Source organism: Orycteropus afer, unplaced genomic scaffold (genome assembly GCF_000298275.1).
Source record: "Orycteropus afer afer isolate SDZICR_OR568_19922 unplaced genomic scaffold, OryAfe1.0 scaffold00119, whole genome shotgun sequence".
NCBI lineage: Eukaryota > Metazoa > Chordata > Mammalia > Tubulidentata > Orycteropodidae > Orycteropus > Orycteropus afer.
Genome location: NW_006921706.1, coordinates 7,443,960 through 7,469,939, shown reverse-complemented (window position 1 = coordinate 7,469,939; position 25,980 = coordinate 7,443,960). Strand labels below are relative to the sequence as shown.

Sequence of the window (25,980 nt, the reverse complement as noted above, 5' to 3'; positions counted from 1 at the left end):
CACAAGCTGTGAGGGCAGTGTCTTTGGCCAGCTCAAACTTCATCCAGAGCTCACTGGAAGGTGATGTGGCAGGAGGAGAAGGTTGCCCTGCAGCCCCTCTAAGAGGGCAGAGGCAGGGGTAGGGAGAGGCATTTAAGGTTAGCCTCCTAAGGCCTGAGGCTGTACGATCAGTCAGTTAAACCTAGGACAAAGTAGGTTTATGACTTGAATTTGGCTTTCTCAGTAGCTCAGAGACACACCAGTAGTGATGGGGGTGTTGGCCGTAGAGTGTCCTGCCTGGAAACCATTCCTAGACAATCCTGTATTGTTTAGATCCACACAGAGAATACACTAAGGCCTTTATACCAAGTAAGAGTAAATAATTATACCAATATAAACAGGGCCCCTGACCCTCTCATTTTATTAAAATGGCACGCATATGTTAAAACAGCATACTGATCACTTTATACGTGTTAACCCCCGAGGTGCTGTTGAAGAGCAGCTCGTGGGTCCCCTCTGGAAGGCTGCAGACTCATGCATTGAGCAATTCATGTTCTTTATCAGTTTTCCCAACAGCATCAGGATTTGATAAAGGGTCAAGATCAGCAAAGAGGCTGAACCAGGCCGTCAGGTCCGAGGCAGCCTTGGTAGGCTCTGTGGAGAAAAGAGGAAACATCAGTAAGCCGACCTTCCAAACGCCTACCGCTGCTATGCTGGATGTGGGCAGGTCAGTGGCCATCCTAAAAAGGGAGATTTCAATGAGAAAAGTCTCATCACTCTTAGTCTCTGAAAACAGGGAATTTCATGTCCCCCTGTTGGTTGGCTGGGTAACATCTCTGAAGCACAGAACAAAGTTCAGTGAAGACATAGCTGTCCTGTGAGCTAACCCAGTTAACCTATACAAGTTCTCTTTTGCTCTTCTGTGGCTCTTAGCCTCCAGCCCCACCCCAGCTGATGGCCACATCTACAGAATTGCTCAAAACCTCAGATCCTGTCACTTCACTACAACCAGGAAATATCAGTTATTTCATAAAGCAGACTGAATGGCTGAAAAACAAGGTACCTTACAGAGTCTACTACAGGAACCTTTTCAAATCTGGGTCCTTAGAAATACTGTGCCCACTCTTCTCACCCTCCAAAACAACAAGCCAGTGGCGGATGGCATCAGGCCTGGGCTTCTCTTCTGTTAAGGTCACTGCCACCTTCAACCCTCTTCCATCAAAGGAAGAAAGCCCTTGACATGCCTCCTCCCAGTGGGCTCAAAATTGCCCCCATGCCCTATTCACTCTTAAGCCACAAGGGAATACTTCCTCTGGTTGCCTTTTCCCCGAACCACCTGCCCTAACTTCTGAATGCCATGCTTATAAAACCAAATCATTTTCTAGATAAAGAAAAAACATCTTCAAAAGAGCACCTGATGTAAGTGATTGCTAAATAAGTAGGAGGCTTTTTTTGTGTATAAATCATTCCACATGAGAATCTAAGTTCATTGGCTTGTATGACCCATTATAATTTTTTTTTTTTTTTTCCCCCTCTCCAACAGGTGGGAGTATTGTAAGTGTGAAGCAAGGGCTCTCTGACAGGTTATCCTTCTAGCTGAGAACTGCGAGGAACGTGCTGGCCATCTGGCCAGAAAGAGTCTCAAAAGCACTGGTAGGACAAGTTGTTAAGAGCAGCTATACTAGAGTTATTGGATTACAGTGATGCAATTACACCGATACAAACAAGGCCTCTGACCATTTTATAAAAATGGCACTTAAATCTTAAAACAGTATACTGATTATACTTATTTCCCTCCCATTGTTTTTTTTAATCTTATATTATTTTTATAATGAGATTATCCATGTATCTTATTTATAGAGATAAAACTACTGCTAACAAAACTAAGTTGGTAAATAATATGTGAGTTATTACCATTTAACATTAATCGAATTCTATGTGCAGTTAGCCCTCAAAACACCTAGTTTATTTTTATATAACCTAAAACTTGAGAGAGCTGAACATAGCCTGGTCAAGAGGAGAAGAGAAGGAAAAAAAAAAAAAAAAACCTACTTAAAAAAGAGGGAGTTAGCTCATCTTTCTTTAGTCATATAAGAAGTCACATAAGGAAACTGTATGGATCAAGACTGATTTAGATGGATTATTCTTTCTTTATACTTGACAGAGGATGTTAAGATATCTTAGATATATCTGGTTAAAAAAAATGTGACATGCTCACTTCCCCTTCCCTATAATTACTGCAAAGGTCTTAGAAGGTCCTCAGACAGGGATTGGCCTTGTTAAGAGGAGGCAGGTGATACAGCCAGGTGATTGTACTTTGGGGTGACCCTCCCATTCCCCAGGTTTCCACTGATGGAGCAAAAACCAGGTGCAACTCATTTGCACAACCTTCAAAAGAGCATCCTATGAACACTTTTTGAAGATAATGGCAGAGACACTTCCTCTGACTTCCTGTGGTCAACAAAGGAAAAATGGGTGCTGACCAGAGGAACAAAGATAGAGCTGCAGACACAGATGAAATCTTTAGTGGAGCAGATGTTCTCTTTGGGGCCCGGCCCAGAAGAAAACAGATCTCATGAGCTTGAAAGGACCTGTTTTGACAACCAAGAAACCTAGCATTTTCTGAAAAGCACTAATTAAATTGCCTTATTTGGTGGTGGTGAGGGCATTTTCAGCTACAGATAGAAAACCTAAGTGGTCTTCCCCACCTTGCTGTTTTCACCTAGTATCTTCGGAAGCAAGAATCTAATTGCAGGGAGACACATATTTGATTTATGCTCATTAGATACAATTTGATAAAATGGATTGTGAAGAAATTAGAACATTAAGCTAGGAAAAAACAAAAAATCTGAATGTCATTTCCATTGTTTTTAAGTGCCGTCAATGCTGGACTCATAATGACCCCACGTGACAGAGTAGAACTGTTCCATAGACTGTAATCTTTATGGGACCAGATCTCCAGAACTTTCTCCTACTGAGTGGTTGAGTGGGTTCCAAGTGCCAACGTTTCTATGACCAGTGAGGCACTTAACTGTAGCTACTGGGGCTCCTTATGTAATTTCTACAACACAAAACTTTCCACCCCACATAATTAATATAATCAATGTCACTAAATTTTATGTGTGAAAAATGTTGAATTGGCAAATGTTGTCTTATATTTTTTTTCCACAATAAAATAAAAACAAAGAATTCTTCACTTCGTATTCTCTACTTTGAGCCTGCTCAAATGGAAGTTAGTAAAGAAATACAGAAAAGAGAATCAGAAAGGGAAAGAAACTGACGGTTCTGGGGGATGAAGCACTGCATTACCTGTCCCGCAGGGCTGCTGCCATTTGGACTGCTTGGCTTTGGGGTTGGTCGGGAAGAGGACTGGCATTGCTTTCTGACCAGCCCAACATTCAAAACCACAGGGCGTTTAGATCTGGGGGTGAGCGCTCACTCAAGGTACCCAACCGCTGCCGCAGTGCTGTCACTAGGAGGGCGTGGTGGGGTGTGGACCACAGCAGGTGACACTGTCAGAGGGCGTGCCACCAAAATGACCGTCTATAAAATGTTTCTGTTTCAATAGAAATTTATTACTTTTTATAAAAAAAATCCCTGTAGTTATAACAGGAAAAACATTGTTTGTCAGCCTAGCACACAGGTATACCTAAAATTCTATGCTACTTTACTTTTGGAACCTTCTAATGAGCTCTGGTCAGAGCTGTCATTATTATCCAGTTATAATGACTCTTTGAATCATGTGGTTTCATTTGCACACACCATAAGCATACACTGTTGTTTTTGTTGCTGCTGTTTTGTATAGTTGTTAATTTTGTCAAATTTTCTGGTGTTTTAACTACAATATTATAGTAAGTAGTATTTGGGAACCTATATCAAAAACTGTTTCGAGAATAAGTAGTAGCTAAAGGAAAAGGAGAGACAATCAAAAAGGCTTCTGCACAGTTACTAATAATATTGTAACTAATAATAGAAGAGATGTTGGAAGATTTTATAAAACAATTTTTTATATATTTATATAAACTAAGGAATACTACATTTAAGCAATTTATAACTATATCTATCATATTATTTTATGATTAAGATTGATAATAAACATTATTAAGGATTATGTATGGTCTGGTATGGCAGGGAGTCTATGGGAGGGTATGTGACACCATGAGTTACTATACTGGATGACACCAGCCCTGGTGACAGCACTGTGCTGCTGGGCCCATGGTTCTGAGCATAGTTGCAAACAAACATTTCCTCAAGGACAGGGAAGAGGATGATAGGACAAATCCCTTTCTCAATATTCCCTGTAACTGGAATACATTTAGGAGACATTTGTTGCTATTAGCAGCTGTTGAGTCAATTTGGACTCATACTGACCCCATGTGACAGAACAGAATTGCCTCATAGGGTTTTCTAAGCTGTAATCTTTATGGAAAAGAGTTCTGGTAGCACATTGGGTAAGGAATTGGGCTGCTAACCAGAAGGTTGGTGGTTCCAATCCACCAGCTGCTCTGCAGGAGGAAGATGAGGCAATCTACTTCCATAAAGATGTACAGCCTTGGAAAGCCTATGGAGGTTGCTGTGAGCTGGAATTGACTTGATGGCAATGGGTTTGGTTTTTGGTTTTTAATCTTTATGGAAGCAGATCAGCAGGTGGTGGGCTCAAACTGCCGAGACCTTTAGGTTAGCAGCCAAAAGCTTAACTGCTGTACTCCCAGGGAGCAGATATGTATAATCATTGTTGTTGTTGTTGTTATGTGCCGTCGAGTTGGACCCAAATCATAGTGACCCCTCCTTGGGTTTCCACGGCAGTATCACTACGGAAGTAGATTGCCCCATCTTCCTTCCGAGGAGTGGCTGGTGGGTTTGAACTGCCAGCCTTCTGGTTAACAGTCAAGTGCCTTAGGCACTATGCTACCAGAGCTCCCGTGTATAATCATGTCCAATGCAAAAATATGAAAAACTAAGGAAAAGATTAGATTTTGTAAAGCAAACAAGAAACTGCTAAAGTTAAAACATTTTTGCTTTTTCAGCTCTATGCTACTTTTCCTTCTCAAGCATTCTCATTTCATGATCACACCAAACATTATGAATGTGCTTTGAAAAGATTAATTGTCTTGTTGTTCTGTCACAAATGGGGAAAGCTTAAAAAAGTGAACCCTATTAAATATAGCAACAGAACTAGTAAATTGCACATCTTCTTTACTTTCAATATGATTCAGTCCATTTATTTTCTCCCCAACTAATTTAAATTGAGAGGTTTTAATTAATACAGATAAATACATGGTATTCTACTCCAAATATATGAGGGAGGAAGAAAGCCCTCGCTGGATTTATACTGTACCCTTATAATGCTGTCTAATCTGTATAGCCCAAATGTTCCTTAACATTCTTGTGCCTGCTCCTGAGTGATTCAGAGGCACTCAGCACTGCTGTTCTGAGGGAAGGCAACCTGATTTCCCATGGCATTTACTGTCTGTGCTACATTTTTTGGCATGATTCATTTAATTTATTAGAGTTTTACCACATACTTTTTGCAACACTTCTTTAATTCCTTCTATATAAGTCTCATGTTCCTAATGACACAAGGAGTTTTTTCTTCACTGTTTCCCAAAGTACCTAAAACAGTACTGGTAAATATTTGTGGATTAAGTTCATTTTGATTTTCATTGTGAAATGTAGACCATGCAACGATGCATCACTGCACAAAACTGTATCTTTTGACTGGGATGCTTGGGTGACAATGTTTTCTAAAGAAAAGATTTTGTCTCTGATGAGACCCTTAAGAGAGGTCATATTTGGATGGCAGAGTTCAGCTGGGGCTGAGGAGCCAATTTACAGAGTTAGAATGCCTCTCACTGAAGGGCATAAAGCAATAGGATTTAATGCTGCTTGCTTCCCTGCCCTTCTAAGAGTCTTACTTTCTAGTGGACTTGATTATCGAATCTTACTATACTTATTAGTTTGCATTTCTGTCTCATCTCCAATGGTTTTGAGCCCCTTCAAACCAAGGACCATGTGTTATTCATCTCTACATTCTTTAGTGCACTGGACACACAGTAAACCCACTGCCATTGAGTCAATTTTGACTCACAGCAACCCTACAGGACAGAGGAAAACTAGGGTCTCCAAGGCTGTAAATCTTTACGGAAGTAGGCTGCCTCATCTTTCTCCCACAGAGCAGCTGGTGGTGGGTTAGAACCATGGACCTTTTGGTTAGCAGCCCAGTGCTTTAACCACAGTAGATGCTACAATACCTCCTAGTTGTATTATTTCATTTTTATGAAGATGAACAAGTGACTAATGAAAAAGGTAGCTTATGACCTATTTATTAGGTCTCAAATAATGAAAAAATAGAGAGTTTTAAAAGGCACTGTTATCCATTGGAAATGCATTATTATTCATTGGATCATCAGGCCTTTCTTCCAAGCTGCCTCTGGGTGAATTTGAGCATCTAACCTTTCAGTTAGTAGCCGAGTGCATTAACCATCTGTTCTTCCCAGGTTAGATGCATGTGAACATATACTTACCACAATTCATATGCAATGAAAAGCACCATGTCTGAAGGGAACTTTCTGGGTGATGGACATGCTCTACCACTGGATTGTGGTGATGATTGTGCAACTGTACACCTTTACTAGAAATTCTTGAGCTGTTCACTTACAATGAGTGAATTTTGTAGTGTGTAAGCTATACTTCAATAAAATTGTTTTAGAAAATGACCAGGATTTGGAATAATCCAGGAGTAATCCTGGGTTCAGAGAAAGTTGGCCGATGACAATAATCCTTCTAAACCCAAATCACATGAAACAGAGGTAAATGTGGAACACTGAAGCTGTGGCTTCACTGTGTGCAAATGCTGAGCACAGGAAAACGAGAGGGGTCAAATTGAACTGGGTAACTTTCACTCTTTTCCCTGCAATCCTGTTCGCAAAGTGTACCTCAGACCCATCTGTGCTTTACACATCCCTTACAACCTTTCCTCCAACCCCTGAAACCTGGCCCCAAATCTCTTAGAGCAGTAGTTCTCAAAGTATGGTACCCACAAGAGCAGCTTGGGCATCCCCTGTGAGCTGGTTAGACATGCAAGTTCACGGGCTAACCCTGACCTATGGAATCAGAATCTCTGGGGGTGAAGCCCAGGAAACTGTTTTAATTAACCCTCAGTGATTCTTATGCAAGTTAAAGTTGGGAGCCACACCTTGGGTGATCTACCAAGCCATGTCCCGGTCAGGATCCCAGGAGGTCTCTGAGGCCAGAGTGAGATAAGGATAAAGACTCTCCTAGAAAACAGAACAGTCTAGTTCAGGACCCCACTTCCCCAGGCATCTGAATCCAAATCCTGTAGCTTTAAGCTCTGCTGCTGTCAAGCTCTCTGAGCTCAGAAACTCTATGCTTTCAGAGAGAAGTCAAATCAACTCAAAGAAAAGCTCCCTCTCTGATCTCTGTATGCTGTTTGGTAGATTGAAAACTCAACAGGACAATATTCCAATTTGAGAAATATGCATGACATTTTCTACTTTTTTTTTTTTTTTTAATTACCTTACTCTTTCCCCTAATTGATCTGTCTACCCTGTAGTTAGTGATTTACTCCCCTCCCACCTCTGGTAACAAGCAAATAATATTTCTTTTTGTGTGAAACACTTTTATTGACTTTTTACAGTGGTGGCCTCATGCAATATTTGTCCTTTTGTGACTGAAGAATTTCATTCAACATAATGGCCTCTAGGTTCATCCATGTTATGAGATATTTTGCAGACTCATTGTTGTTCTTTAACGTTGCATAATATTCCATTGTGTGTATGTCCTATAGTTAACTGAACTATTCCTCCATTGATGGGCATTTAAGTTCTTTCTATCCTTTTGCTATTGTGACTGGTGCTGCACTGAACATAGGTGTGCATATATCTGTTGATGTCAGAGCTCTTACTTCTCTGAAATATATACCTAGAAGTGGGACTGCTGGCTCATATGGTATTACTATTTACACCTTTTTAAGAAAGCACCACACTATTTTCCACAGTAGCTGCACCATTTTACCGAGTCATCAACAGTATATGATAGTTCTAGTCTCTCCATACCCTTACCAGCATTTGTTTTCTGTTTTTATGACATGAATTTTCAAAATTGGCTGCAGAGAGACTCAACTACAGACACATGTAGACCAGTGTTCATCACAGCACTTTTCACAACAGCCAAAAGGTGGAATCAACCCAGACGTCCATCAATAAATGAATGGATAAACAATATGTGGTATATACACACAATGGAATACTATTCAGCCATATAGAAAAATGAAGTTCTGATACACGCTACAAGGATGAACTTTAAAACATTATGCTGAGTGAAATAAGTCACACACAAAAGGATGAATGATGTGTGATCCCACTTATATGAAACAGGCAAACATAGAAAAAGACAGGAAATAGAAGTAACTAAGGGCTGGGAGGGGAAAATGAGGAATTATTGCTTAATGGATACAGAATTTCTGTTTGGGGTATTGAAAATTTTAGGAAATAAATAGTGGTGATGGTTGCAAAAAAAAAAAAAATGGCTAGAAATAACACTGAAGAAGAGAGGCAGACTCAAAGCATTGCATTTTTCAGAGTATAAAATGGAACACATTCCTAAAAGGAGGCAGAAATAAGCTCACATATCAAAATGTACCTCATGCCCCTTTACATCATGGGCATGCTCCCAAAAAGCTATAAATAATATTCCTCATAAAAGGATCAATATCGTGTGATCCCACTTTTATGGAATACATACATACATATCTATGTATATACATATATGTGTGTGTGTGTGTGCACACACACCTCTCTCTCTCTCTATATATATGCAAATGTATAGAGACCAAAATTTAGTGGTGGTTACCAAGGGTGGGAGGGAGGAAGGGAGAGTCATTGCCTAGAAACACTGAGTTTCTGTCAGTGATGGTGGAATAATTTGGAAAGAGAGAGTGGTGGTGATTACATGACATGATGAAAGTAATCAATGTCACTGAACTGTACCTGTAAAAAATGTGGAATTGGCAAATGTTTTGTTACTTATATTTTTTACCACAATAAAACAGTAACCAAAAACCAAACCAAACTCACTGTCATTGAGTCGGATCCTACTTACACTCACAGTGAACCCTCCTTGCGTTTCCGAGGTGGTATCACTACAGAAGTAGATTGCCCAACCTTCCTTCCAAGGAGTGGGCTGATGGGTGTGAACTGCCAGCCTCTGGTTAGCAGTCAAATGCCTTAGGCACTACACTACCAGAGCTCCCCGATAAAATAATAGATTTTCTAAATTAATAAATATTCCCGTATATCAAGTCACATATTAAAAGTACCAAAAATACAACTCATATTTCCAAGCATATCATATAAAAGATTATAATGGTAGGTTCTTTTATTAAGAGAACAAATGTCTTCTGATTGAATTCCTTTGTAATTATAGATTTTTGAAGACTGTTCACCTAAACACTCATGAACCACAGGAACAAATGGCATCTAGAATCCCTGGGCTTTGGGGGCTTCTTTGCAGCAGAGGCCTGAAGGAGGAGGATGCCTGAAGACATCCCTTCTCTGGAGCTAAGATTATGGGCACAGCAGACCTCAGAATTTCCACTAAGACACAGGGTATCATTATTTCCTCTTCCCATGGTGTGAAGCAGAACAACTCATGTGCCGAGTCACATTCTGTCCTCAGAACAGTTATTAAGCTTTGGCCTAACAATTTGGCTATATGTACAAGAAGGGATAAAATGGTATGCCTGTTGACACCAGCTACAGAAAACTAAGCTCAGCTGCAATTTCAACCTTGACTCATATCACTTGGGGACTGTTTATGTAAGGGTGCAGCGAGGGTGATTATGGATGGAACAACAAACCAAATCGCAAATGTCTTAGAATCTGTCAAAAAAAAAAATTAAGTAGACTTTATTATTGCTAATATTCCCATAATTGCCATCAACTCTTCTAGTTTGTGCTAGTTCGCTAAGGTGTTTTGATCTTGAAGGTGGCTAGAAAGATGTCTACCCATCTCCGAGTAATTCTGTTTGGAGAGGAGTGCTGGAGGATGGGATGGGAGCACAAGAGCACTGAGAGGCTTGTGAACACAGTGACTCTCCTAGCTCTCAGTACCTCTGATATGCCAAATGTGCTACCAATTTGCAGGGAATCACAGTATACAATAGGGGAAAATATAAATCAGCCAGAAATAACACTGGTCAGCCAGAAGGGCAAGGGAAACCAAAATAACACTGTCCAGAGTAGTAACTTTGCCCTGAATGTAATTTCACTTGCTGGGGGGCCCAGGCTGCCTTGATGATCATGGCCTGCAGAGCTTTGGGATGAGGCTGGCACAGGAGGGGACAATGGGACTAGGGCCCCTATAGCCATGGGGGCCAAGCACCATCATGCCTTTCATACTTCCTCTCTGCTGGTCCTCTGTGAGCCCCGTTTCCATACTTATAAAGGGTGGATAAAAATTCTTACCCCACTATGCTGCTGGATGGATTAAATAAGATCTTGTACATGAAACTAGCTAGTACCACAGTGGCTGGAGAGGTCCTCAATAAAGCTAAGCTGAATACTTTTGTACAGCTCTTCAGACATCAGGACTGATCTCAAGTTCACATTGTAGGACTGTTCTCTTCAATGGAGTGATTCTTTTGTCAGTGGCTTCCTCCTTCCTTCCCTTCTCCACCTATCATCCCCCACTTGCCCATCCTTCCATCTATCTATCCAACCATCCATCACCCATCCAACAAGTATTTATTGAACATTTACTATATTCCAGGCACTAAGCTATATTCTGGAAATCCAATAGTGAGCAACACAAACATGGGTCCTGCCCATGACAACCTAGCAGGGGAGAGAGAGAATTAAAGCAGTTTTACAGTAAGTTAAGATAAATGGAATGATGGAGTATAGGGTGTAGTGGGAGTGGAGAGCAGACCCTCCTAACACCAGCTGCTGGGGGGTGGGGGTGAGATGAGGAAGGCTCCCTGTGCGAACTGACATTAAAGCTGAAACCTGAAGGATGAGAAGCTAACCAGGTGAAAGCAAGCATCTGGGATGGATAAGTGTGTGTGTGTGGGGTGCTCTAAGGTGAGAAGGGACATGTGCCAAGGCCCAGAGGTGGGGGAACAAGGCTTACTGAAGTCCTTTCTAGCTGGAGTCCAGTACTGACATAATACATGGTCTCCAGCACAGCAGTGATGCTAAGTCATGCTAACTAAAGTTTTGGGCTTCGATGGGGCTGGGGTCAGGTCCTAAAGGTCCTTGTAAACCAAGGGAGGAGTTTAAACATGTGACTAGTGGACAAACAACAAAAACTTGACAAGTGACAAAACTTTTCTGGGATCCTTTGATTTCCTCATCTATAAAATGAGGGTGGAGTAGATAGTCACCAATGTTCCTTCTATGAACTAAGGTAGACACTTGAACCCTGTAGCTATGTAAGAGCTCCATTGCGGATGCTCCTCAGCAGGCATAGGAAGAGATGCTTCTTTGATGGAACAAACAATTCCATTGGCTCTTGTTCAGAGTGCCTGCTCTGCCTTCAGACTAACTTTAAATATGCCCCACAGCTTTTTCCTCTGTTATTCCTCTGAGTACAGGAAATAGGAGTAACCCAGAGCCAGGACAAACCAAGAACAGCGCAAGGTGAGCTCCGGTTGAGGAAAGGTGAATCTGAGCTAACCCAAAGGCTGGAGTGATGTTGGAATTGAATGAGGGCCTGTACCCAGATGGCAACAGTTCTTAGAATTGGGCAGAATAAAAGCATGTCCTGAAGAAACACAATACACCTGCAGTAAGAGAACAAGACTCTTGGTTTGGGTTTGTGGAATCCTAAATTCAAAGATGTCCTGGTACATTTATTCTGAGCAGCTGATACTCTTTTCAGTATAAGAGTCTATTTCTAAATGAAAATTTCAATATCGATGGAGAATAGAGAAAAATGTTGACTATGAGGCCTATCTGCCTTACCTAGTCTGTAACTCAGGCAGCCCTGCTGGCTGGCTCCCTCCCACTCACTTTAAGAGGCCTCAGGAAGGTACAATTTTCTCATCACTGCATGACACAGGAAACCCCAGCCCCTATCATGCTGATAACTTCAGAAACTTAGAAATCCCTGCTAAAATTAACTCCTCCTTCAAACTTTCACACAACTTGATCCTACATACAGGTTCCTTTGTTTTGCTCTGAAGTAGCGAGGAAGGAAGATGTGACTATTCTCTTCCTAAATCCCCCTCCACTTCCATTCTCCCAGAGGACTGAGGCACAGAATGAGGAGAGGGGCCAACGGAGAGAGGCAGGCAGGCAGGCAGGGGAGCATGGAGGGGAGAAGGAAAGGAGAAGACTGGAGAGATGAGGAAGGAAGAGAGAGAGATGGGGTGGGGAGAGGAAGGCAGCTGAGGGAGCCATGGAGGTGGGGTGGAACATCTGCTCTAAGTCCTCTGACACCATGGAGGGTGTGGGTCCTGCTCCTCATGAAGACCTAGGTCAATGGTGAGATTGAGTGTGCATGTGCTAGCGTGTCCACAAGCAATGAAAATTTCATAAGGTAATCTCAATGTCAGATATTCTGTTTTGGAGCACAGTTCAACTTTTGTGGTAGAGAGGGACCATGTCTCCTCACACCCACATTCCTCCTCCAAGACGACCTAGCATCCCTATCCTGTATGTGACCATGATGCCCAAGGCCAGGCTCATCATTACTGTTCTTCTTCTCAAAGGAGAAGTTGGATGGAGTCTCCAAAGAGTTGGGGAATCTCTTTTTCTAGCAAACACAGCTTGCTGAGAAGCAGGAGAACATAGTAAGGGTAAAGGCACAGGTTCCTGAGTGAGAATGTGCAGGTTCAGAATCCAGCCTGACCCTTACAGTGTGACCTTGGGCAAATTACTAAGCCTCTCTGTGTCTCAGTTTCCCAGGGTATATAATGGAAATAATAATAATACCTGCTGGGGAAGGTCATGGTGAGGATTAAGTAACATAACACAGTAAAAAGCATACAGAACACGCCTAGCACATCATGTATGCCATACTGAGTGCGGGCTAATGTTTTAAAATCCATGAAATCCCAGCTAAAATTAACTTCTTCAAATTTTCACGGAATTCTGGGGCTACACCTCACTTCCTTTCAGCATCTGTGAAGTGGATGTAGCCCAGGGATAAGACAACAACACTCATTTGTGGAAGGATGGAAGAAACTGCTTTGAATGATTTGGGTCTCTCCTGGCAGAGTAGTGAATCTAATACTTTGTTTTGCAGATGAGAAAGTAAAGGCCCAGCATAAGTAAAGGTCTGACCCACTGGTGTAGTCAGGGAGGGGAAGGGGAGGTCTGCAGGCTAAAGCCTGTTCTCTGAACTGTTTCTTCCACTGAGGAAACATGTCAATGAACCTTTCTAGGCCACATTTAATTTGACTAATTATGTCAGTGGTTTACTTAATTTGGTTTCTGAGATAGTATGGATATCAGGGAAGCAGATTTATTACAAGGTAGCAAAGTTTAAAAGTTATTCAGAAATTCTTTTTGAATATGTGTATTCTATTTTCTAGACCATGAACGCAGTGGAAAGAATCTAGGGCCAACATTATCCTTTCCTCTTTTTTAGTGTTGAGGGGAGGGGGAGGGGAGGGAAGGAATCCTGACAAAAGCTAGTTTAAATTAATAGAATATGGTTCGAATTTTATTACCTAATCAATCATTTGGGCAATCCTACTTCCGTAGTGATACTGCCTCGGAAACCCAAGGAGGGGTCGCTATGAGTCAGGGCTGACTCGATGGCACATAACAACAACAACAACAATCAATCATCAAGGAGCTCTGGTAGTGTAGTGCCTAAGGCACTTGACTGCTAACCAGAAGGTTGGTGGTTCAAACCCATCAGCCACTCCTTGGAAGGAAGGTTGGGCAATCTACTTCCATAGTGATGCTGCCTCAGAAACCCAAGGAGGGGTCGCTATGAGTTGGGTCTGACTTGATGGCACACAACAACGACAAATCAATCATCAAAGAAGGAAGCTTATGTTTGCCCACGTGTATTTTGAGGTTCCCCAAACGAGGACACCATCAGTGGAGGAATGGTGAGCACTCCTGCAGGAAAGCTGCAGGAGTGGTAGAAGCTGACTGGTTTTCTCTTCCAACTACCTAAGCACATCTTTTTCCCGTCATTTTGAGTTCCACGGACATTCAACTTGTATCTGATTGCATGTAAAAGAAATAGGATAACTCAAGGATTACAAAGTAACTCTTTTAACATTGATCTTGATGGAACTCCAGCACAGCAAAGAAAGGAAAATTTCAGATACCAGAATGTTCCTTTTAAATAGTAAATCAGAACATGTCACTCCTTGTGCAAGACACTTCAATGGCTCCTAATTTCACTCTGAAAAAAGGCCCATGTTTTCCCAATGGGTATGTCCCTCAGCCCTCTGTGTTTTCTCTGACCGCCTCTCCCTCTTGATCAGCTGGCTCCAACCACATTGTTTCCTGCAGACACTTGGCCACACCAAGCAGGCTCACACCTTAGGGCCTATTTGCACAGGTTGCTCCCATGCTCAGAGAGCCAAACGGCTAATTCTCTCACTTCTTGCAAATCTTTGCTCAATCGCATCTTCCTAAGAAAACCAAATCAAAAACTCATTGCCATCGAGTTGATTCCAACTCATAGTGACCCCCTTTGGGTTTCTGAGGTGGTAAATCTTTACGGAAGTAGATTGCCCAATCTTCCTTCTACGGAGTGTCTGGTGAGTTTGAACCACCAATGTTCTGGTTAGCAGTCAAATGCCTTAAGCACTACACCACCCTATTTAAACTTACAGTCTCACCTCCCCTGCCATCCCCAACACTCCCTCTCCCTGGACTCTCCCCCCCCCCGTGACATTGATTATTTTTTAACCTACTATATATTTATTATGTTTATTGTTCAATGACTGTCTCTTCTCTCTTAGAATGTGAGTTCCAAGAGGGCAGAGACTTGTCTGTTTGGTCTCAGATGACTCCCTAGGTACACAGAAGGACCCAATAAATATTTATTGAATGAATGGCAGAAACTTACTAAAGTGCTAATAAGATGCCAACTTGAAGTGAGATTTTCTTTTCCTGAGAAATAAATGGCCTCCCTTTGCTGTATCTCTTTCTCTTCCCATCACAGGAGCTTGCATTTCTCTGCACTATCGGAACATCTCTTTCATTAGACCCAAGTGTGGTTTTGTGCCTTCTTGGACTCGGGGGGAGGATGAAGTGCCAAGCCTCACAGCCACCACTCTTGTCTGTAGCTCTTGGGTCTAGTTTCAGGGCCCTGCCATGTGCCCTGAGCTGAGCTCTTCTCACTTGGCCTGATCAGGAAGAGGGCGTGGAGCTCTGGCTTCTCAGCTGTCACCACGGGGCACTCACACCAACTGACACTTAGCCACCCAGCCAAGCAGGAACACTATGCCACACTCCCTGTCTGCAGCAGGATTCTGGGTCTTCAAAGCCAGGGACCAGCTTGAACTGGAGTTCATTCTGCAGCTCTGCTGGAGGGTCTTCAGCAACCAAGACACTGCTTGTGGACACCAGGCTCCCCACCTTCTGACTCCTCATAACTTGTTACTACCTCCAACATGGGATGGGTGAGGTGAAACCGAAGTCTGTTGGCAGCATTGCTCATCTGTCCCTTCAGTGACTGATACAATGAAACCCAGGGCGAAGAAATATTTTTGGATCTCATTGACCCCTGCTATCTCTAAACTGTATTACTACCTAAATGAGTTGGGTGCAAAATAGGACTCAGGCAGATAAAAGGAGTCATGTATTTCATAAAAAAGAGGGAAGACTTTTATTTATTTATTGCCTTTCCACCAACTTCTTGCTAAGTTCATGATCTCATCTCCAAAGATCTGAGGTTTTAATAGCCCATAATTACTTAATGATTCCAGTTCTGCCGTTTGTTCTTGGTTTTAAGTGCCAGATAAACACATTGTCTATTAAGGAGATAGCCTAAATTTGCAGTCAAACCAAAATAATTTGAAAATTTCTTAACAGTGATACCTGTCTTATAATTAAAGGGACAAGAAACGAGGGGAAAAGTATTGAAAACAAATACTAGAAAATGGTTTCATTCTCAAGATCTGTTGAGAAACCCAAACATTTATATCTAAACCCAAGTTTTGGTTTTGCACTTTAAACCAATGTGCTCCCCACACCTGCAATTCTCAACCAGCGACCTGCTGGCAAGCTTTATGCACCCTGAACCCTGACCAATGTTGCTGACCCATTTTGGTCAATGAGGAAACTCTAGTTCTGCTGTGACCTAGGCTACCATGTGTGTCTGGTGGAACAGGAACAGCTGGGTGAGGGGATTCTCAGGGCAAGGGTGGATGTGAGATAAAACTTAGTGTGAAAAAGAGTTAAGAGGCCCAGCAGAGTTTCACAGTGTAATGTCAATGAGCACCAACAAGGAAGGTATGTTTATGTAACTTTTCCTCTTGAGTATATGAAGATCTCAGGGCAATGGCCCGGCAGGGACAGCCAAGCAAAGAGGGCTATAACTGCAAAGGCAATTTAATCTTCTAGAGTATGCCGTGAAAGAAATCTAAAATCAGAAACACACAGCAAAATTGAAAGCCACTGCTCCAACCTCTGACTAACAGAAAATGTTGATCCAGAGAGAAAATTATGAGAATAGATTTTAAACCCTGCAACAATTTTTAAAGCTGGAATGAGATTCTGAGGCTTCCAATGAAGGGTCATCAGATGCAAAATAAAATACTGAAAAAAAAAAAAAAAAGACAAACAAGGAAAAAATGTGGCTTTGGATGGAGAAAAACAAAAGACAAGGAAAAAAAAAAAAAACAAAACATTTCAATCCCAAGAGCAGTACATACCTTGAAGTGAGGCCTGCAAGTCTTTCATATTTTGGTCTAAAAGCTGCGAAGGGAGAAATCCTGAGCCTGCCTGGGACTTGGGGTCTGGGTCTCCTGGGGCCACAGCTGGAGCTGGCTCTTTCAGCCGGCCGTCTCCAAACACAGCGGCCCACTCTTTGCTGAACTCGCCCTCTTCCAGAGAGGAAGCACTGAAGATCTCACTCAGCAGCAGTAGGTCATCTTTGTCAGCACCTTCAGGTTCCGTGGTCCCTACCACGGGGCCCAGGCAAGCTGATGAAAGTAACAGCACAAAACACACCATCACAGAGGCCCCACACCACCTGGAGAAAAATGCTAAGGGGGGCTAGGACCGGATGGGCTGGGTGACAGCTAGATTTAAGAGAAAGTGAATCAAGAAATAAATTAATCTTATTAAGGCCCTCTGCACAGATTGCAGAATTAAATTTCTAGCCCCATTCTCCCTCACCCTCCCTCAAAGGAAGCCCAGTCTCTGAGGGTCTTTAGAGTTACATTTAAATATTTTCCACAAACACTCTAGGGTTTTGGCTTTTTCTTAATGTAAAAGCAAATTTACCAAAGCATTTTTCAGACACAAAACAAAGCCAGTATTGAAAGCATGTTGGAGATCTTAGTTCCTTGTTTGTACAGCTTCCTGAATCTTCCCACACAACAAGCCTTCAATCTACATTGCCTGGGCTAGAACCACCAACACACCTTGTGGCAGCCTGCCCTGCTGCCCAGGGGGGCAAGAATGCTTACCACACCCTGACTGGCTGGGGGGGAGGCCAGCGAAGGATGTCAGGAAACTGGCTTGACTAAGGATGGCATCCTTGCTTCTTTTCCCTTTGCTGAAACACAGTTGCATGAAGTGAAGGAAAGCTGGGTCTGGTTTTCTTGAAGGCAGAACATGAGAGAGTAAAAGGGGTACTGGGAAAATCAAGGAATGACCCAGAGGGTGAGTTTCGTAGGCCACAGACCTATCTCTCGAGAAATGGAGAGAGCATAGGATTGGGGAAAGTCATAATGTGACCCCTTACTTGATCTGGGACTTAGATAGACCTTGACCCCTCTAGGCCTGTTTTCTCATCTATAAAGTTAAAATACTGATAATGCTCACTTCAGAGTGTAGTCAGGGAGATACTCTTCCCAGCTCCACACACACACACACACACACACACAAAGGGATAAAAGAAAGCACAATGAAACTTCACATTTAAAAGAAAAATTTTAAAAAGGACCATCCTTATAATATGCACACTGAACACTGAATATAAGTAGAACAGATCATTACTATCTGAAATCATACAAGGACGGATTGAACTGTGGCTCGTTGGGGTATTTAATCATCACTTGAAAACTACAAGCATTTTGTTATAAGTGATGAAGAGAAGGAAAATCATGATGTATGTATTTTTTCTGAACTATATGGCAATTCTGACACTGTCTTATTAAGTAAATCAACAGGTTTTCCTCAAATATGTATGTGATAATAATTAGTAAGTGAAGGCTTTTTTTTTTTTTTTTTTTTTAAATAAAGCTTATCTCAGATTTACTGGATCTATTTTCAACCACACTTATATAAAGATAAAGAGATTAAGGGGTTTTTTGATGTGATGAGCAGACTGGCTATACATCAGAGAATGCTAGAGGCTAGTCACTCTCACATCACTGTGGTTTTAAAATAGTGGCAAAACATTGCTTTAATTGGACCAGGGTCTCATTTAAGTGTGCTCATTGTTTTTGTTATCATGGAAATTGTCATCAAGATTTAGTCTAGAGGAGTGGTGGTAATATGATAAGGAAAACAGTCTTTAGAATAAGTTTCTGAGGCAATTCTGTGGAACCACTTAGAGCTGGGTGTGGTGGGTAAGGAGGGCAGGTGAGTCAAGACAGCCCACCTCTGTGAATGAAGGAGCTGACGAACAACAACCCCTGGCTGTGTCAGGGTATGTCCATCAACACCTGTGTTTCTGTGCCCTCTTCTCTCAGCATCATCCTTTTTATATGTATTAACTTCACTAATCTCTGCATTTCCTACTTTTAGTTAGAACTTGAATACCTACACTCCTTCTTGTAGTTTCTGGTATTACTGAAACCAGATGACTGCTGAGCCAAACCTGTTTATTGGAACCAAGTCAAGTCAATGTGTAGGCCCTAGAAAAATAGATGACTTTAGATGAGCATTGGGAATTTTGTGTATTCCTCCTACAGTCACTTTGTATAACCTTCTGCTAAGTCAAACCCTAGGGGAAGGTGCATAGCTTTAATCTAGAAGTCAATCAAGGGAAGACCATGTGCAACAACAAATGTTGAGCCTTCCCAAAAGACCACAGTCTGGAACAGCTGTCTTCGTTCTTGCTGTTTAGGCTGTGTGCTATGGTATCTGTAGTGACTTCTGTTGTTTTTATCTACTCTGCATTCCTTCTCTCTTCTTTTGCAGTTTTCCCATTGGGGAAATACCTCCTCCAAGTGATCCTGGTGAGCCTTAAGATGGCTTGTTACCCCTACCCAGGTGGATGTGTGACCTAAGCTGGCCAGAGTCCTCCATCTCTCAGACTATGGTGACTGGTTCAGGGATGGACACATGCCAGAAGCTTCCCTGAATTTGGCGTATAGAAATTGGAAGATAGGCTCTCGGGATTCCAAATTCTAAAGATGCTGGTTTGAGGCTGCAATGACAATGAAGGGAAACAGCGTGAAGAGCTGGAGAGAGAAGTCCTGACAACACTGTCTAAACCAACTCTGGGATCCAGACTTGCTTGAAGCCAACCTAGCATTGTGTATCCCCAGTTACCTGAGCCAATAAATTATTTTTATTATTTTTCTTTTTAAACCTAAACTATTTAAATAAGTGTTCATACCGCTTGTGATAACAACAATAAAAATCATCGATTAATTCTATAACATGCAAACCAGTGGCAGAGATGAGAAAAGGATCAGGAGTGTGATGATCATGAAAGGTGAGGATGATGCTGTTTAGGGTGAGTTCTGAATAGAGATTTTGCCTGTGCTGAAGCCTACCATTGGCTCTGCCTATTGCTTAATCCCCCAGTTATTTAATAGTTAAACCATATTGCACAGTGAACATTTTCTCTTTTAAGAGAAGTTAGTACTTAGCTAAAAGCAATGAAACTGGCACTGACTTGAACCAGAAAACAGGGAAACCTCCCAATTATAGCACTGATAATTAACATGTTTGAAATTACTACACATAACTTGTGAGAAAAACTTAATTGCAAGTAGAAAAGGACAGGCTTATGTTTGAAAGCAGACAAGTTGAAACTTGTCAGTTGGCTCTTACAGATCATGCTATCATTTTCTTTGAACATAATTCAGCTCAACTGAGAGAACGTGGGGACACACACAGAGATGTGGTCAGCTCTCTGAGAGAAGCCCTGTTAGCAGATACGTAACTGGAGACATAGCTTCCACCTATGTCCATCAACAAGTGTTACTGGGCTTAGGGTACTGCATCCTACTTTCTTCTTAAAGGATGAACAGAGGCTGTGCAGCGCTCATGCCCAATCCACAGATGCTTCCCCAAGCCTCCTTCATTCTCTTTCAGGCTTCTGTTCCTCCATGTTTACTTTCATGTCAGATAATCCAAGCTCCAATGTTACTAAAAAAAATACAGGAAAATAGATACGATGTTCTCAATTCTCACCTCTCTCTGCCTCCAACCATGTGATCCTTCTCCAGCCTCTCTTCCTTCCTAATGACTCCCTCTATATCCTCTCCCTCTTCTCCTGATATTATTCAGCCCTAACATCTTCAATCTTTCCCTCTTCAATGCATCCTCCTCTGACCTCAGAAAATATGTGCACATCCCAGCAGTAATCTAATCTAATCTTTATTTCTTTTTCCTTCCACAGCCACACACTCTACTTCCTCGCCATTCTATTTTTCAGCTGCCTGTAATCAAATTCTTGCCCCCACCCTATCTTGAAAATGGCTTGTTGCTTGCGAGATCCACACAGCCTGATCCAGCCCGTTTCCTCAGGCCTCAACCTCTGTTGTGCTCTTGCCTTGCTTTGATATACTGCCATCTCCTGGGAGTTCCCACCAGGTGGCTCACTTGGATGTCTTCCTATCTCCCTTTCCTACTTTTGTCTATGGAAGATCTTATCTATTCACATAGTTCCAATCTTACCAGGGAAGAGTCTCAAATCTCTATCTCCTATTCCAAGTTCTTTCTTGAACTCTGATAACAAAGTCCTAACTCAGGGGCCCTGAAGGCTTTGTTCAGGGGTGAAGCTGCTGTCACCCTCCCTCTGTGTACCTTTGCCTCAGGCCAGCTATGAGATTGTTGTTGTTGTTATGTGCCAGTTGAGTCAGACCTGACTCACAGTGACCCCTCCTTGGGTTTCTGAGGCAGTATCACTATGGAAGTAGAATGCCCAAGCTTCCTTCTGAGGGGTGGCTGGTGGGTTTGAACTGCCAGCCTTCTGGTTAGCAGTCAAGTGCCTTAGGCACTATGCTACCAGAGCTCCTATGAGACTATTAGACACTTACTCAAAACCTTTAATGGCTTCCCTTGACTAGTGACTAAAGCAATACTCTTTACAGTGGCATTCAGGAGCTCTCTGTCCAAGATCTGATGCAGCCCTTCCAGTAACCCATCACCATTGCCTTCTGGGTAGCCTATAATTCAGCAAAACTCCTCTACTTGCCATTTTTCAAACACACTTTTCTGCCCCTGTCGAGGAGCTGCTATTTTTCTCCTAATGAATTGCCCCAAGAGAAGACAACTGAAAGAGAACTTAGAAGTCAGATCCTCTAACTAATTTTACAGAAGAGGAAAAGGACATTTATCTAACCTGGGATGAAGAAGGATAAGATTCCTAAGGTTTGCTGACCCAGCCAAAGTCATATCATTTAATAGTTACAGGTAATCTGGTCAGGGATCCCTGGCTCAAAGGTCAAAGTTTTTTCTCACTGCAGCACACTGCTTTCACTTCAGAACCTTTTACTGAATTGGGTTGAATTGTGTCCACCTAAGAGATAGGCTAAGGAGCTCTGGTGGCATAGTGCCTAAGGCATTTGACTGCTAACCAAAAGGTTGGCAGTTCAAACTCACCAGCCACTCTGCAGAAGGAAGATGGGGCAATCTACTTCTGTAAAGATTTACTGCCTCAGAAACCCAATGGGGTCACTATGAGTTGGAATGGACTCGATGGCAGTGAGTTTGGTTTTGGAGATTTTTAAGAGATAGGCTGACGTGTTAACACTTATATCTGTGAATATGCCCTTATCTGGAAATATGGTCTTTGAGATGTTACCATATTAATACGAGGACAGAGCAGAGTAGGCTGGTCCTCATATCATATAAGTGGTCTCTCATAAAAGGGGAAAACAGACACTGAGGGAAGATGCATGTATAAGCCAAGGATTGCCAGGAGCCACCAGAAGCTAGGAGAGAGGCACTGAATGTTTTTCTCAGAAAGAATCAACATGGCCAACACCCTGAGGTGGAATTCTACTCTCTAGAACTCACATAATTAATTTCTGTTCTTTAACACCACCCACACTTCATGGTATGTTCTTACAGAAGCCCTAGAAAACTAAGATCCTATTAAGAATCTCACATATGAAGCAATATTTAAGCTTTTGTGAAGTTTTGATGGTTACTAAGGTCAGGTGGCTCCTCAGGGACCCAGGCGAAGCTCCCGGTTGCAGGCACTGAACAGGAATGGCTGAGATGGTGGAACTCAGAGTGTTTGCCCTGCACTGCCAAGTGTTTAAAAAGTCTTTTTTAAAAAGTTCCCATGCCCCTGGGAAAGCATTCTCTAGGGGAACTGATCCTGAACCAATGAGCTCTAGCTGTGTGAAAACTGACATAGGGAGGAAGCTCTCTTAGTTTTAAGCAGAGCGCAAGTAACAGGAAGCCAATGTGTGAAACTGGTGACAGCCAGCTCAGGTAATATTTTTGAAATCATACTGAGTTTCATGACCTCAGCATAAATTAGGAACACAGAAAATGGAAACATAACTTCGTAGACCAAAAATGAGAGCGCAGGAAAACAAACAGATAAATGTCACTTGATTTACCTTCATCTGTATGTGAAACAGGAAGACTCCGTTTCTCTGGTTTTCTCCCTGGTACCCACTCTCAACATTATGACTAATCGCAAAGGTTGCATACTTGCAATAGAGATGAAAAACCCCAAACACCAACACTATCATCACAATACCCAAAAGAGGGTATGGGGAAAAGAAGGGCAGGAAACCACCTTACAGAAATGGCTAACAACTACAAAAACACACACACACACACAAACCAATTTTCATTACAAAAGGCTCTGGTGAAAAAAAAAAAGTACTTATTTAGAATTCAGAAGTACTTCTAACAACTCCCATTTGGTGAAAAAGGGACATAGATTATAATAAGAACAGTTAGGAGAAAAACCACGCCTATCAACTCTCCAAAAAAAGAAAAACAAAACAAAACAAACCAACAGTGCTAGACCACACTTAGTTACTCGTAATACTTGATGATCTCCAAACCCGCTCCTCCATTTTAGAATTAGATATTAACAATGAAGCAAACTCATTGAAAAATCATGAGCCATGGCATTGGGGTAAATCTTTCTCTATACAGAACACTACTGACTACATAGTGATCATGTACCAATAGTACTTGATTTTAAAAGAGCAGCAATATTTTATGAGAGAACTAAGACCAGCAGTACATCCCAGGGGAATGAGGAAGGCAGGGAGGAGGGAAAGCTGATAAGAAGAGATAATGAGCTTTGTATAAGATCCCTAGAAACTTGCCACGCAGCCTATTTTGATTCACAGCAACCCCATGGATGTAGAATAGACTTGTGCTCCACAGGGTTTTAAATGGCTGAGCTGTTGGAAGTAAATCACCAGGGCTTTCTCCCAAGGAGCCTGTGGGTGGACTTGAATCTCTGACCTTTGGGTTGATAGCAAATGTGTAAGCCATTTGCCCCATCCAAGAACTCTGTAAGATCCCCCATCAGTAATGCATGGAACTGCAGAGATAATTCTGGGTCCAGAGAGATAAATGTGTTATCATTATGGGGTACAGCCCTCACCCAGACCTATGGTACCTACTGAATGAGATTCTGAGTCATTCTGATGTGTAGCTACAATTTAGAACCACAAAATTCAGAAGTAGGAACCAAGGAAGTAACTGAAGAAAAAACAATGCAGTTGTAATACAGATAATTAATTATTATTGTTTTTAATTGGCTCAATCAGTCCTATCCTAGAGGATAGCCTTTTTGGTAAAGCCAAATTATAAGATTTAACTGAGCTGAAATTTACCTAATTCTTTGCCATTTTACACCACTACTTTTTGTTTAGTTATCTGCTCTGTGTTTTCTGGGGCTCAATTCTGAGGAACAAAAAGACTTCTAGTTGTTAACAATTCATGATTTGAGGCTAGCATTGTTACATGTCGTCAGGAGGTGATTTCAGAGCCACTTTCAAGCATTTGAAAATGTCACTAAGCTGCTTTTTCACTTAAAACACTTTATAAACTGTGGTCAAATATTGATTTTCTATTTCATTATCTATTTAGTAGGGGGAAACACATTTTACTATGACACTGGATTAGAGAGATTTTCTGGACAATGGCCCCTTGAGAATTGTTGCTGTTGTCAGAATTGGTAGGCTTTTTGATAACATTATACCACAGTTTAGCCATTACTCATCAAACAGAATTACCACTGGGCGTGAATGGCCCCAAGCAGCAGGGTGCTAGAGCTTATAGCCCCCAAGTCCTATAAAATCAGCCATCCTTAGATTAAGCTCTTTTTATTTCTTGGCTGTTTAATGGCTTGCATATTATAATCAGCATTTTAATTCAGGATTGGGCCTTCCGGCAGTTTTTCAAAGGGGACACAACTTGAAGTCAACAAATTAATGAGTATTCCTTTCTTCAGTCACCTCAAGTTCTCTGTCCACTGTGACAGTAGTTTTATCCTAGGGGCCATGTCCATGCTTTTAAGTTGATGCTGGCTTCTGGGCTGGCAACGCAGAAGAGTCAGCCGACACAGTAGGGAAAGATCGCTCAGGCCTACACAAGGGCTTTGTGGCTTGGTAGTGATAAAGGGAAGGGAGATATTATATGACATGGCATTTAACTGAGGAAATTTGTAAATCAACTTTTCTGCTTGAGAACAAGTACCTATTTTAGGGTGGAGCCCATTCACATCTCTGACTTTGGAATGGAATGCAGTGCTCAAAGAAAGGATCGGAACAGCTATTCTACGAAAGGAACGAAGATAACGAAGATTGTAACTATCAAGCAATGAGGTATAAATGTTTTTCTTTTTCAAGAAGTGGAAGGATATCAATTTTCTTTTAATGTATCCTGGCATGTGCTTTGGAGGACGCTTATTAAAACATCTGTCTCAGGCAGCAGCATTTCTGATTTAACTCTGCAAAGATATGCATGGGTATAACCTAGGTTAGCGTTATGCCATTTTTACCAAGTTAAAGAATCAAAATCCAAAACCAAGAACTTTTTATGTAAGAAGGAGGAGAACATGGATTCATATTTGCTGTCTGTACATAAAGAAAGAAGGAAGACACATTGGGGTTGGGGAGGACTGGAATAGGCTGAGAACAGCAACGGGAGGGAGTGAGAGTTTTGTTACTGTAGATAGTTTTATTATCATTTTGCTTTGCAATTAAGTTTATTGCAAAGAATAAAATATATAGGGTGATAATGAAAGCAAAAAGAAAACAGAGGCAAAATGTTGGGAATAAGAGGAAAAATTCTTATCAAAATAAATTGAAGCATATGTATGATATTAAATACATTTGTCTAATGTCAAGACAGGTAAAAACTGGTTGGTGAATACCTAAAACAAACAAACAACAAAGAAAACTAGATTCATAGATATCAATCCAACTCATGGTGACCCCACATGTTACAGAGTAGAAGTGAGCTCCATAGGGTTTTCTTGGCTGAAATCTCAACGGAAGCAGATTGTTAAGTCTTTCTTCCATAGTGTGTTGGGTGGGTTTGAACCACCAACCTTTTGGTAAGCAGCCTAGTACAAATCGTATGTACCATCAAGGGATCATGAGTATAAAGTGTATGTTATATTACTATCTTTATCTCATTTTTGTAAGATTGAAATATTCCCCCCTAAGATTAT

General features: G+C 41.7%; 1 protein-coding gene across 1 annotated transcript in view; it reads right to left on the bottom strand.

The window, feature by feature from the left end:
* Positions 1 to 511: 511 nt before the first annotated feature.
* The window catches only part of ICA1 (islet cell autoantigen 1), a 154,033-nt gene continuing 128,564 nt past the window's right edge, over positions 512 to 25,980 (bottom strand). Inside the window, exons 12-13 of the mRNA XM_007944074.2 lie at positions 16,847 to 17,116; positions 512 to 633 (exon numbers count right to left, since the gene is read on the bottom strand). Of these exons, the coding sequence (XP_007942265.1) occupies positions 512 to 633; positions 16,847 to 17,116 (392 nt within the window). The remainder of the gene's footprint in view (positions 634 to 16,846; positions 17,117 to 25,980) is intronic.